Source organism: Gymnoscopelus braueri (assembly GCF_963280865.1).
Source record: "Gymnoscopelus braueri genome assembly, chromosome: 2".
Taxonomy (NCBI): Eukaryota; Metazoa; Chordata; class Actinopteri; order Myctophiformes; family Myctophidae; genus Gymnoscopelus; species Gymnoscopelus braueri.
Genome location: NC_137604.1, coordinates 28519029 through 28533781, shown reverse-complemented (window position 1 = coordinate 28533781; position 14753 = coordinate 28519029). Strand labels below are relative to the sequence as shown.

At 42.4% G+C, this 14753-nt stretch overlaps 1 protein-coding gene across 1 annotated transcript; it reads right to left on the bottom strand.

The window, feature by feature from the left end:
* Positions 1-4089: 4089 nt before the first annotated feature.
* Positions 4090-13025, bottom strand: LOC308077329 (uncharacterized protein C4orf54-like). Its single transcript, XM_080417970.1, has 2 exons — positions 8418-13025; positions 4090-5384 (listed from the first exon to the last, which is right to left on the bottom strand). The coding sequence occupies exon 1, from the start codon at positions 12966-12968 to the stop codon at positions 8424-8426; it is 4545 nt and encodes a 1514-aa protein (XP_080274096.1). The 5' UTR covers positions 12969-13025; the 3' UTR covers positions 4090-5384; positions 8418-8423.
* Positions 13026-14753: the final 1728 nt, after the last annotated feature.

Here is a 14753-nt window from a genome sequence, read left to right as displayed (position 1 = left end):
TATTGGAGGACTCTTGAATCTAGCCGGTGCCCTTGCTCAAAGAATATTTACTGCATTGAGTTTCATGTTCCACTTCAGACACAAGCTATGTGAGAGCATAAATCCCAATTTATACTTCGTCGTACGACGATGTAGCACGCCGAAAATAGCTGATGTACAAGCTCACAATGTGTTGCAGCCGTAACGCATTGTGATCTTGTGCATCTGCTATTTTCATTACGCAACATTGTTGTGCAACGTAGCATAAATTGGGCTTAACAAGGGAAAGCAACAATTTACAACACATGCAATGTTTACATTCCTCTGAGTATTTAATTTAATTTGTTTTGTTTGAAATCAGGAGTTTTTGCATTGTATTTTTATTACGTTTAATATCTATTTATAAGGGATACATTTGTATCATTTGTATGGTACATACTGTAATACTCAGTATGAATAGTACCAAAGCTATTTTCCCTTAAACAGAAAGTATGTAAATATCGCACTCAAGACATTAGAAAGGATTAGCTTTTCCCATTTTGATAAATGCTCCTATACTTTGACATTGCATTGTTTTTCTGGTCAAATGTGGTGAATAAGGTAGAGCAATTCAGTATTAGTAACTGACATTGTAGTACTATTATTACAACAGACATAACGACAATGGAGCAAGAAATGTCAAGAAATTCAATCGCCTTTTCTTATCATATCATGGATATTTAATTAGGACAATTTAGCTAATGCACAGTACAGTTTCTTCTTTGTGCTTAATAAAGATTGAGGTGAAATTATTTGCAAATGGCAGACCATCATAACGTATATTATGTTTTTGTATGGGGCCTTAATCGGCCTGTGTTTTCAAAGGCATTTGGATAGTGGTGGAATATATGTGTGTCTGTGTGTGTGTGTGTGTGTGTGTGTGTGTGTGTGTGTGTGTGTATATGTATATGTGTGTGCTATTCCACCAATAAATGTACACTGGAACCCCTGACATGTGACCCCACTGACTTATGTATATACAGGTTATTTGAAACAAAACATACAATATCATATAAAACATTATAATATACAGTATTATTATACACACACACACACACACACACACACACACACACACACGTGTATATATATATATATATAATATATATATACATATACACACACAGACACATAGTAAGATGTCTTATATTTTGTATGTTTTGGTACTGTACACATTAAACATGGAATGTCTGAACTTGAGAAATGTTTTGGCCTGATTGAAACACACACTTGTTGACCCAGGTGAGACGATAAATCTGGAGCTTTTCTGTGTCACAGTTGTGACATCAGAGCCCCTGCTGGCATGCAAGCACAACAACTGGGCCTTAATGTAGATTCTTTAGAAACCACGAGAGCAGCTGGGGGCAAACCAGTGTCTGCCAGTCTTGCTGCATCCATGGCAACGGAATCAACACACCGCCAAACTGTCAGGTTAAACTTAAGCCTCGGCCGGGTGGAGTTTCAGTGCCACCAGAAAGCTAACTTTGCACACAGGCAGACGCCAAAGCTTTAGTACGTGTCCATTGACATAAATCTGATTTACTTCTTTCAAGGCGTGTCATCTCATCTGTTTTTCATCTTTCCAACAATCAAATTTGATCCGACTTTCTTCAAAAGACAGCCATGATACTCAGGGAAATGAATGGAAAGATGTTATCAATGTACTCACTATCAAATCATTTTAGTTGTGCAGGCCTCCATTTGATGCATCCGTTTAGTACTACTGTAGCATTACTTGTTTCCTGGAAGAAATTGGGAAACTTTACTGAAGTTCACTGAAAGGTTGGAAAAGTTCTATGAGCCTTTGCAGATTAATAATGCGGCAGAGGAGATTAAAGACTTATCTAGCAGTTGTTTGCTGTTGTACGGCAGTTATTACCGTATTAGCTTGATTAGGGATTCCTTTCAGGATTGCCTTTATCATTATGGGCCCCACTCATGTGTTTAAGCACACATTACCTTTTAATTGTAAATAAGAATTGATTGACAGCCATTATGCGATAGGAGGCATCTTCCTGGTTGTTGGTCAAGGCTCAGGGAGCTGGTCACTTATTGGAGCTTGGCTTGGGCGGGCACGTAGGTCCATGTACCATAACACGTGAGACCCTCTTTCAGCAACCTACTTCCATTCAGCTCTTAAAACTGTTTCTTTGTGCATACGTGTACACACACACTCTTTGCTATTAAAGCGTTTGCTTTTATAGTTTCACCTCCATTTAGTAGCTCCTCTTGTAGGCCTACTCAGTAGGCTACTCGAAAGCTCCATCAAAGTTTCCATCAGACATTGTATTTTACCAACAGACTCAAGCCATATTCAGTTTGCTTGCATTTTGATTTTTATTCCAAACATTCATAGACTTGTCTGTCTACAGTGCAATCTTCTCTCACTGGTCATATTTCATCACCTTCAAGCATGCATGTGCAAACACTGCACTGCTTCCCCTTCAACATATCCCTCACTGTCATCCTGACCTCTCGCTCTTATGAGGCAGTCAAAACAATCCATTGCTGTGTATAATGTATACACCATGCCCCTTAAATGACTGCCTTGCATACTTCACATGTTGTTTCATTCAAAGTGGCGACTTGCCATTAGGCATTCACCAACGCACCTTTTTTTTTAAACTATCCTCACTTTCAATTGACCATCTAATTTCAAAAGCAAGCTTTGACAGTCGATTTCTTTCAAAGGGCTCGGTAGCCGACATGAAGTCAAGAAAGAAATTGACAGAAAGTCAATGGAGGACATTTTAAAGAATGTTGTCAAAAACATGTTAATCTCATATTATGTTACAGTGCATTCAACTGGGCTAGACTTAACAGAATGACACCTTTATTTTATTTTACATTTTTAAGTCCACTTAGTGCTACATACAGTATTAAGTCCACTTAGTGCTATATACTGTATTACCACAAATAGTTTCAGACATTTATCACTGTCACCTTTGGTGACAAAATAGTTGTAATTCAAGTGCAATTTAAGAAAGAACATAATGATATTCACAAAATAATGTCAAAAAATTCATATTTTGGGCATAATTTTACTTGATATATTGTGAGAGCATAAACATTAATTTAAAAAAAGTATATGACAGGATGTACAGTTTGCTTGTCATCTACACATAATAGTTCCTAAAGAACGCAATTGCCCCGTGTCAGTTTGGACATTTGGAACATCATTAGCTAAATATTTCTGAAATGTTCTTGAAACTTGGTACTCCTATTTGTGCAAATCGTATCATTTTCAATGAAAATCTTTGCTTTACTTGCACTGCTCTTAAAGTGCTGGATGGCAACCCTGAAGGTTTTGTGTAAATGAAAAGTGAAATTAATCTGACAGTTTGTAATTACGATTGTTAAATACTGATATGAATAATTGTAAAATAAAGAGCACTTCGTGTTGAATCTACTGCACAGCCTACAACCAATTTTGCAAATCACTGCATGAAGCCATACATCTGTAATGAAATCAACTCATAAGGCAATTCATAAAGTTATTTTGTCATAAGCAAAATAACATGTATTTTACAGGGTTAAGGTACATAGACTGGCCAGCAGCTCCAAATACCTTTAATTTATCGTTCAGTTTTGAAACATGCTAAATCCACAACCTACATTCACACAATGAATCTTGCTTTAAGTGAATGAAGCACATTTACATAGCGTGAGGAACCCTGTTGCTGCACTGCAAAAAGTATTCAAAAGGAAACAAGAGACTGTACAGAAGTCAGCAATGAACAAGGTCAGTGATATTGTCAAATCTGGAGTTTTACCTAAACTCCAAAAATTGGGGAACGGACCCATATGGGTCCAGTTTCACACTTTCAGAGTTAATTTAACATTTGACTGTGTAATGGTGTGGATATGAATAGGTTTAGTGCACAAGCCTGATGGCAGATGACAGGCCAACATATATATATATACGTATATATATTTATATATACAGTTTACAAAAAAAAATTTGAACAAGACAACAAGACAAAGTTATAGGCGAGACCCAGTGACCATTAGCTTTAAAGTCACACCCCATGAATGTGTATCAGTCAAATACAGTGGTTCTCAACCTTATTTTTATGATCAGTCAATCGATTGTGAAAATCGTATCCATATTATTTGCCATATTATTTGGGAGCCCACTTGCAATATCCTCACACGGCCCACCAGTGGGTCCCGGGCCACAGGTTGAGAACCACTGTTCTAATACTGTATGACCCTCTCTACAGTGAAGTAACTTGACTCCTTGTTGTATGCCCACAGAGTGCTGAAATACCATGCATAACTTCTCACCCCAGACACTGACACATTCAGACAGACAAGCACCATGTCCTTTCTCCTTTACACAAAAGCGTAAAATAAACCACAACCAATAGAGGAGGTTATCCTCTAAAAGTCTCAACTGTTGCTGGCTCTGTTTATCCCAGCACTACTTAGGAAAAATTATTTCCAAGTACATTGCTGAACAAGATTCCCAGCTCCAGTTATTCTGAGTAACACACTTTGTGTTTTTAACTTATCCTACTTTAAAACATTACTATTCAAGGAGTGTGCTTTGAACATAAAATACAAATGTAAATCACAATATACGGTACAGCACAGATATTAGCAGCACTGTGTGACACAATTCAAAAAGGATTCACCAACTGTACTTCAAGTAGTAGCCTATTATAGCCACATATTCTAAAAACAAATGGAAATGCTTTGGTGAACAATGAAAACGTTCTGATTGCAAATAAATGGTCCTGCCCTACAGTATCTTAGTCAATTACCATTGGAAGAATAGGCTAACTGACAAAAAAACTATTGACTGGAGAAATATTTGAGCAGGACAGCCTGAAACCTTTGCTCGCTTTTCAATTTCTCTTAATATGAACATTATGGGCACTGATTAAAAATGAGCAGTGCTGACAAGTGGTCCCTGTCCTCAGAAAATGTGCAACGAAGGTGGTTTCTTTGCTCATTCCTATTTTGAAGCATCGTGACAATGCTACACTAACCTTTTGTGCTAGTTAAAATGATAGCCAAACAGCTAATCAGTGTTATGGAAATCCTTTTGAATCAACATTTTGCAGTGTCCAAACTGAACAGAGATCAGTTCCCTAGACAGCAATTGATTAGAAATGACAAAGCAGCATCATGTCAGAGCCTAGCAGAGCACTGGCCAGAGGACATACTGTACTAGCTTATGCTACAATGCATACAGTAGCCTATGCTGCACAGCAATCTGCAAAAGTAGAGTTTGGAGTTGAAATGGTGGTGGTGGGATGTATGGGATATTGATCTTCACGTGATGAAGTGGGGCTCGTAGTGGCCAAGTGGGCTGGCGATGAAAAGTTCTTTTAAAGGGGTAGATTCCTCACTGGACACCTCTAAAACAACCACAAAAAGAGAAAATTGACATTAAACTGAGATTAATGCAATATAGTATACTGTGAAAAACATACGATTGTAAAGTAGTATTTAAAATGTGTTGAGTCTGCATTACTGAGGTTACAACCAATTTCAGCTGTGACCATTAGTCCATATGTCACTGTTTCACAATTCATTCTCAGTGAACAATGTCAACTGCATTAACTCTGGCGTTTGTATTTTGGGCAAATATTTGAAATCTTTCCTTTTGTATTTGTATTTTGTACACATTTTCACACATAGCAAAAATAGCAATTCTACAAGTTCCCCAACGCGTCCCATCACGACTGTGATCTGCTATTTTTGTCATTTGTCATACGTCAAAGTAAGTGGTTAAATATTAGAAACACAATCAATGCCAGAATGGGTAATGCTCTGAGCTTTCAGTTACAGACATTGACTCCAAATCAGCTGACCCCGTTCAGCCAGAACTACTGCCGGGGCATGTGGCACCATTTGTTTGCATAGTGCTGAAGGTGAGCGGTGCTCTCTGCCTCCTCCTCCTCCTCCTCCCCAGTTAGGAAAAAGTAGAGGGGGAGGGGGCTATAAAAAGTTGACCCTATCACAGCCTTGCAGACTCGCTTCCAAGCCGGAGCAGCAGTGGCAGCTGTCCTCCCCCTGCATCAGCACAACAAATACTTTACATTGCCTGACCTTTTCCTCCAGCATCACTATCCCAGCCATGCCCCCCTGTCCCTCTGCCCCACACACACACACACACACACACACACACACACACACACACACACACACACACACACACACACACACACACACACACACACACACACACACACACACACACACACACGGAGGCGCACACACACACACACACACACACACACACACACACGGAGGCACACACACACGGAGGCACACACACACAGAGGCACACACACACACACACGCACACACGCACACACGCACACACTTGTTGTACTCCCCTTCACACCACTGGTCAACCCTGAGCTAGGCCCCCTGCCTGCCACCAGTTGACATGGATCCTTCATGATCATGCAGTTGTATCAGTACTCTGACACATTAGCTGAGAATGTTTTGTGAGTAGTTGTAAGTGAGTGTATGAGAGACAGAGAGGAAATCTAGTCTTGGGGAAGGGTGGCACTTCTGTATTTAACAAATTAGTAAACTATAGAGTGGCATTGCTAAAGAGTACATAAGTATATTGGAGTCAATCAACTTCTTTCTGTCTTTCATTAACAAAAAGGAAAGAAGAACTGTAACTACAAAAGCAGCTTTATATTGTTTTTTTTTTATCACCGCCAAAGGTTGGGGATTATGTTTTTGCCCTGCGACTGTCCAATCCGTCTGTCTGTCTGTCTGTCCATCCATCTGTCTGTCTGTCCGTCCGTTTGTCTGTGAGAGCTAATCTCACCACCACTGGACCGATCAGCATGAACCTTTGCAGGCACACTCCTAGTAGGCCAAGGAAGAACCTCTGCCCCAAATAGTTCACATCGGCCTCATTTTAGCACTATAACAGTGTGATTCATGGCCTATCTCGAATCTCGAATCGTAGGTCATACAGTCAAAAAGCATTTGCCCATGGATTTCTTGGCTCAAGATGCAAGATTTACCATTTAACTTTTTTTGCACCTTTTGCTCAGATTTTGTCCAATACTCATGCACTTCAGTACACATTATCTCTGTAGTTATGTGATCAAGACGTATGTGTCATATTGGTCAGATTCCATATTGATTGGCTACAATAGGCTTACACAGTTTGCGGGTGACTTGTTTTGCACAAAATGCCACAAATCATTTTCACAGCGTCCGATTGCTAGGAAACTTTGCACACACACTCCCAGTAGGCTTGGGAAGAACTGCCAATCCTCATTTTTCAAACCGGGCTCATGATGGCGCCATAACAGGTCAATTCACGTTTTAGCCTATGACTCTTAAACTGTATGTCTTACGGTTTTCCCCCCTGGATTCCTTGAATCATGACACAACGCACCACATAGGGCCCACCCATTTGTGCCTGACAAGATTTTCCACCGAATAAAATCTGAATCAAATTGGTACACATTATCTCTGTAGTCAAGTTGTAACACTGTACCAGACTTTTTAATCTACTCTGAGAAAGGTTGAAGCCGAAACGCGTTAGCCTTAATAAGCACTTAAGCCTAAATCTGGCATTTTTAGTTTTAGAGTGCCTCTTTTTCCACTTTGGTGGTTTCTTTGAATATAACTGCACCAGCTTTCTTGGCATGGCAACATTTTACTGAAATTGCACCTACATAAAACAAACACATTCATTACTTTAAAGGTTATCTCAGTTTAATGAAGAGTTTCATGACGCAGATTATGAATAACTCAATGTAAAGTGTCAGACTGGAATAGTTCCCTGTGACACTTTCCAACCCTGAGAATAAACCATGTAAACAAACTCGTCTCACACTATCAAAATAGCCCGACAGTGTGTAATGCAGAGAAAAGGGAACTGGACAGTCTAGCTCTAGATCCATCATCCCAGTTGAAAATCCTATCTCCTAACAAGCCGAGCCAGAGTTCATCAGTGTCAAGTTACCTGTCGTGAAACTATTGCATGTCTATTAACGCTGACATCCCACCCCAGTAGCCACTCTAGGCTGCTTGCATTATCACTAATGCATTTACAACTGTGCATCGCAAACATGGCATTGGACACGATATTGTAAAATCAGATCCCTGCACAAATTCAGATGCTCGTGTCAAAGCTGGCCTGAGGTTGTTCAAATATAACTACCTCAAACTATCAGATCACATCAAACTAAAAAAGGAACTCTATGAACTCTCTGTGGCTTCCAAACTGATATTTAAGTGTACTTTTAAGCTAAGCTTCTGCTTGTTTGTTCTTTAGAAATTACAAGAACACAAACTCTCACATATAACTTGACAGAAACCAAAATAGGTAAGAAAGAAAAAAAGAAAGAAAGAATATTGATAGTACATATTGAGAGTATGTGAGTGTGTCCATGTGCAGGGTGACTTACTCTTGGTTACCGATGTTCCACTACAAAGCTCATGGTTGTGCCGTCGAAGGAGGGTGGAGCGATGATTCTCGGACCTTGTTGTGATGTGATGCTAATAACTGGCTTGATTTCTGAACTGGCTGCCCTTCCCCTGGTGTTGACATGTGCCATAGTCACAGGTAGCCGTGGTGGCGAGTTCGCAGCCCCTCCTGTAGCGCTGTAATATGGGCTCTCTGTAACTGTTGTGCACTGGGCTTGCCCGCTTTGTGTCCCCCGTGCGACTTTCTTGGGTGGCTGTGGCTGGACAGGCAGAGTTGGTGAAGGGATCAATCCCGGGTAAATCATGTATGTGGGGGCATAGGTTCCAGGGCTTAGGGCCAGGGGTGACACAGACAGGGGGACAGGGGTGACAGGTGAATGTGGCATGGGTACGTCCACATACTGACCTGTCTCAGGGTCAAACAGGCGTTTGGTAGTGGCCTGTAATGGTGTCTCTACCAGGTAGTAGTGTCCCGTTGTGGGATCCAAAAGCACCTTGCGTTGGGTTTGTGGGATCGCCTCTACACTTGCAGGGGTAGGTGACACGGTAGGGACAGAGGGGGAGAAGCAGAACACCTGTGGTTGTGGCCCACGTAAAGCAACTGGCACAGGCTGGTGGTAAATGGTTGCAGATGGCTCTTCCATGACAAAAGGTGACCTTTTCAAGGACCGATCAGAGCACTCAGGTCTCTTGGCATCACCTATGCTGGCCTGACCGTTGGCCCGACTAACATTAGAACTGCCTTGTTTGGAAATGATGTTGAGCTGCAGCTCTTCTTGATTCAGCACTTCGATTTCACTTATCCCTCCTCCCCCTGGTATGGTTAGATAGTTCTCAGAGTCAGAGTTGGACAGTGTAACATTGGCATTGGTGACATTGCATTTGACCTTTCCCTGATCCCCCTGCCCACGTTTTGGAGGTGCTATTTTCACCGACAGTGGCGCCATTGGGGTTTTAGAGCCAACACTTTTCATAGTAGATAATGTTTGTATGCTGCTTTGTAGAATGTCATTCCCCAGAGAGCTAACGCTGACAGGTGCCTTACCGCTACTCCCAAAATGGAGCACTCTTTTGTTGCTAAATGTTTTACTGTGTTGTGATTGAGTTTTAAAGGCATCCTCGTTATATGGAACATGTATGATTTTAAGAGAGCCTCTATTTTCTGGACACTTGCGCATTTCTGACATGGGAGCATTACTCAAAGATCGAGAGACCTCGTCAGTGCTCGTTTCTGCTTCTGTCAGTCTATTGCTCCCTGCCGCTGTCATCACTTCCTCTGCGCCTTGCTCTTCACTGGCAATAAGTGAAAGGACATGGCTGCCAGTGACAGGCTGTGGAGCCTGAGATTTACGCTTCCATTCATTTCTGTCAAAAACATAAAGCTGTTCCATCGTTTTGACAGCTGCTTTTAGTTTCTCTAGCGCAGCCTGTTTGGGTATTTTAGACTCACCTCTCCTGTCACCTGTATCACCCATCGCCCTTTCCTGCCTCTGCCTTGACATCTTGCTCTCAATATTTGTCTGGAGTTCTGATTGGTCTGGATGGATGTGTTTGGCTAAGACAGGTGCCACTCTGCTCGTTGTACACTGAGATGAAGCAGTTTCACATTTGGAGGTTTCGGGTAAGATTTTGGGAGACGCTCTGCCACCCTCAATTTGTTTCTGTGACAATGCATCAGTTGTAGCTGTTGGTTGTTTGATGTTACAATTAGTTTTTACTGAGTGGCACTTAATGACGATGGGAGATGGCAATGCATGCTTGATGGTCTCTTTCTTAGTCCTGTCCTCATGTGTATCAGCTGCGGCAGAGGGAGTAGTGGAACATTTACTTACACTATTATCCATAGACACAAAACGATATGAACTTTTCACTAACTTGCGAACATCTCTGACATGATAGATGGGTGTTTGAAACTTGCCTCTTATGTCTCTAACTGTGAAGTGTGGAATCTTATCTGACGCAGCCAGAACATGGTATTTGGGCTCACCAACTGTCCTCATTGTATTTACAGCATTGTAACTTATTTTAGGGGTTAAGAGGCTGGCGATATTGAGTGTATACCCTTTATTTTCTTTTACACTTCTCAGTCGAATCTTTATCTCGGGGGGCTTTGTCTCCTCCTCTTTCTGCGCAGATTTTACATTGTTTCCCATTTTGGAATCATTTTCACTGACCTGCGCTCGAGCAGGTGTGTGTATGACAGGCGTGCTGCTTAGCAAGTCATCCGATCCATCCTTCACTTTTGAGAGGAGATGGGAGCTTGGAACATACAGCTGAGACAATTTAGTTAATGATCTGCTGGCATCCATTTCTTCCTTTTCTGTGGCTCCACTTGTGGGAATTTCAGACTTTAATGACTGAAATGCACTGTTTTGGCTGGGGTTAAGTCCTTTTGGAGGCTCACTTGCATCATTCTTGTCATCATGTCCTTTCTCTGACAGAGGTAAGCTATCCAATGCATCATCTATTTTCTGCTCCTCAGTGGGCTCACAAGAATTAGCCCGACTGGACACAGTGCCTTGCTCATCAAGAGAACTAAATCCTGAACCTGTTTCTGAGGTTTGCCTGTGAAAGCCTTTTCCTACATACCTTTCTTTCATGGCTTCATGATCATTACATTGACAGCACGGGGAGTGTGAATGACGTTTGTCACGGAAATCCCCCCTTTCCATTTTGCGCTCTTGTTCAAATTGCATCTTTTTGGAAATGACATTTTTCAAAAGACTTGATGCAAAAACAGCCTTGTTGTGTGTACCCCCCACGGCATCCCCAGCATCATGGTGTTGATGTTGCACTTCACACCCCAGCTTGGCTGACACGTTGCCGCTAATCTCATGTCTGGAACGTGATCCGTGCGCCCTTCTGGAACATTTTGGACGCTTTGCGCCCTCGGGTATCTCGGCTTCAACGTTGCAACGAAAATTCACCGTTTCTGTCAGAGTGATAACATCACCCTGCTGTGGCTGAAAGGGGCCTTTGAGCTCTATCTTCTTGGTAGAAGAGGATGCTTGTTGAGAACTTGCCGTTTTCTTGTTCAGCTCATACAATTTGGTTTGGGTATTAATTGACTTGCCATGTATATTCGTCCTGTCTGTGGTCTGACTCATCTCGAATGTTGCGCTCGAACTCTCTTGGGCAACGGTATTCTGATCTTTCCCCTGGGACATATTGCCATATTTTAAGTCAACATAAGCTGACCACTTGTTTAATCCAATGCCGTACTCTGACACCGAGGACTCGCTGGAAGCACTCAGGTTAATGGCATCGAAGTAGGGGCATGCCAAGCTGCGGAAAGACTTGGCGGTTAAATTACGCACCTCCTTGTCGGCGTCGTCCAGCTCGCTGATGGAACTGGACGCGCCGCTGGAGTAGTCGTTAATATCTTTACCTCTTAGTTTAGTGGCCAGGTGCTGACGACCAGGCGCGGGGATGAAATACTGGGGCCTGTCGCACATTAAGGCCTCCGATCTGGCGTTGGAACTGGCGAAAAAGAAGTGGCCCCTGCTGTCTCCCACGTGTTTAAACGTGTTGTCATTGTCCAGAACACTGTTGGGCTCGTTGACCGCCCGGGAAGAGGTCTGGATCGACAGGTGGATTTGCCCCGCGGGATTGACAGTTTGGTTTTTGCACATGGACCTGCTTTCATCGGAGCTGGCGCACTTGTCCGAGTCACACGGGTCACTGTCCGGCTCGGCCCTGACCGCTGCTCCCATGTTAGACTGCGCTTTGTTGCCTTTCGCCTTGGTTTGACTCCTGCCGCCCAGTATTAACGTTCCATCCTGACTCTCGTCACTCTCAAAAGAGGCGTAATCCACAAAGGAATAGACCAGGTTCTCGTCTTCGAAGTCCCAACAACTCCCGCGTCCCACCTCATAATCTACGTCGTGGTCCAGCTCTGTCAGCTGGATCTCATGAGTTGTGATGTAGTGCGATTCATCTTCATTTATTGTGTCAGATTCACAGTGATCAGCATCTGACAGCACCACACTGGTGGTGCCGTCATCAGACTCACATTTACTGTTCATCTCCGTGTATTGTAACTCATCACTTTCACTGCGGACATTCTCATTGCAATCACTTGATGGGTCAAACTCGTTTTGGAATTGGTTCTCATTCTCGACTTCTTCTTCCACATTAGGAACTCCGGTCAATAATAAAATATCCAAGGGATGTTCACCTGCAACAGGTCTGTCGGTCCACTTTTCCTTTGGATGTTCCCCCTGGAAGTCCTCGGAAATGATTGTGTCCTCCTCACCCCCAAAGCCCTTGGGACCATTGGGGCTCCCCTCTTTCAATGTGTCATTGTCGCATTTGATGACAGCAAGCTCGTCGCCCGCGCCCGTAAAAGTCACTTTGACCGTTTTGGTTCCGTCTGATTTCATGCCGAGCAAGTTGTCCAAATCAACATAATTGGATTCGTCTCGGCGTGTCTCGGCATGGCATTTGGCCTGCTTGTCCTTGTCGTCTGGGAGCAGCTTTCTGTAGAGTCCAGTGTCATCTCGGTAAGTGAGAGTTTTCTCGACTGCATCCATTTGTCGTTTTCTTACCGTCAGGTGGTCTTGTTAAAGATGTTATCCTGACACGGGACGGAAAACTCTGCAGGCGTGATGTGAGAGGGTGAGAGGAAGGAGAGACCGTTGGGAGGGGAGGAGAGGGGCGTTAAGAGGGAGGGGGAGAGAGAGACACCGAGAGAGAGTGACAAAGAGAGAGGGGGGAGAGAAAAGGAGTGTGTCAAAGAGAGAGCGAGGGCGGCTAGAGTGAGAGAGAGAGAGAGAGAGAGAGAGAGAGAGAGAGAGAGAGAGAAAGAGAGAGAGAGAGAGAGAGAGAGAGAGAGAGAGAGAGAGAGAGAGAGAGAGAGAGAGAGAGAGCAGGGGGAGTCCCAAGGAATCCCCCCATGATTTGTCTTTGACGTGTGGCAGTGGAGCTGTTGCCTTCATTTAGCAGTGTATCAAATACAGATAATTAGCCTATCTTGTCAACTGTTTGTGAATTCTGTAGCCTACATCAGTGGTTCTCAAACGTTTTCATGTCGACAAGGACCCCCAAAATGATATGTATTTGGCTGTGGACACCATCTCAAAAATATTTTGTGCCAGGAATCTTTAAAAAAAAAAAAAAGCACATCTACAAGCTCATAGCCTGCACTTGGTGCCGCGCTATGAGTTTGTAGTATAAAATAGTTATACTATAGTGGTTCAAATGATTGTGACCCTATATTAACTAATTTTGCTGGGGATCCCCTGGTACCCCCAAGGACCCCTTTTGAGAACCACATGCCACTGGGCCTGAATTTCGTGGGTTCAGCACTTTTTTTAGGGAACAGCTCCTGTCTGTATATTTTACCAGTTCTCCTGTTTTTGTGAGGGCAGCTATATTCACAGATCACACATTATGGTACAATCTTTTTATTAGCCCTATTAACATTAACATTTTTTTAAAACAATTTCAGCTTACATGACTGTTGTGAGCTTGTAGATTAGCTATTTTCACTATTTGGATCCCAGGGAGACATCCCAAAAACATTAAGAAATACCCATCCGCCTTCATTGTTGGCCTGCACTTTATCAGCCTTTGAATCACATCAGCAGAGCAGACATAAAAAGCTGAATGAATCCACTAATCATGCAACCTAGGCCGATGTGATAGTCTCAAATACACTGTGGAGTGTGGATGTGAAGTAGGATTGTTATTTGTAGGATATATCATTTAGCTTGTTCCACTATCCAACCCTGGGTCAAAGCCTGAAATAATTGTACAAATGGGAACTGTTTGGTTGTTAAATAATGGACTTTACATTCACATGGTATCGATGAATTAGCCTATTTTATGTAATAACAATCCAGTTATTAAATATCTCCCTGTATAAAAGAGACAAGTGTTGTTTCTGGACAGGGCCCCAAATTCATGGAATATGTGGGGGAGGGGTCATACAAGCAGTTGCTCTCAGGCAGAGGACATATTGAAGTCACATTTATATCAGACTAGGAAATAGACAACCAGTATAGTGTCAATCCTCTTTAAACAAAGATTAATGTCCATTGTCTATTATGTTATTGCCACTTAAAACAATAATAAATACAAGTTTTCATCTGACAGACTTTTGTTGAAACCCTTGTTAAAGCTTACTATCTGTCATGAATGGAAAGCTGAACTGTGTCACCTGTATCCAAATACAGATCATGTCAAAACAGATCGTACTAAGCACTGTTTAAATACAATACTTATAAACCCATGTAATTGTATACCTACACTGGATATTGTTACAACACTATTTGGGGAATTTCACAACGGACAACTGAATCTTTCAAGTGGAACAG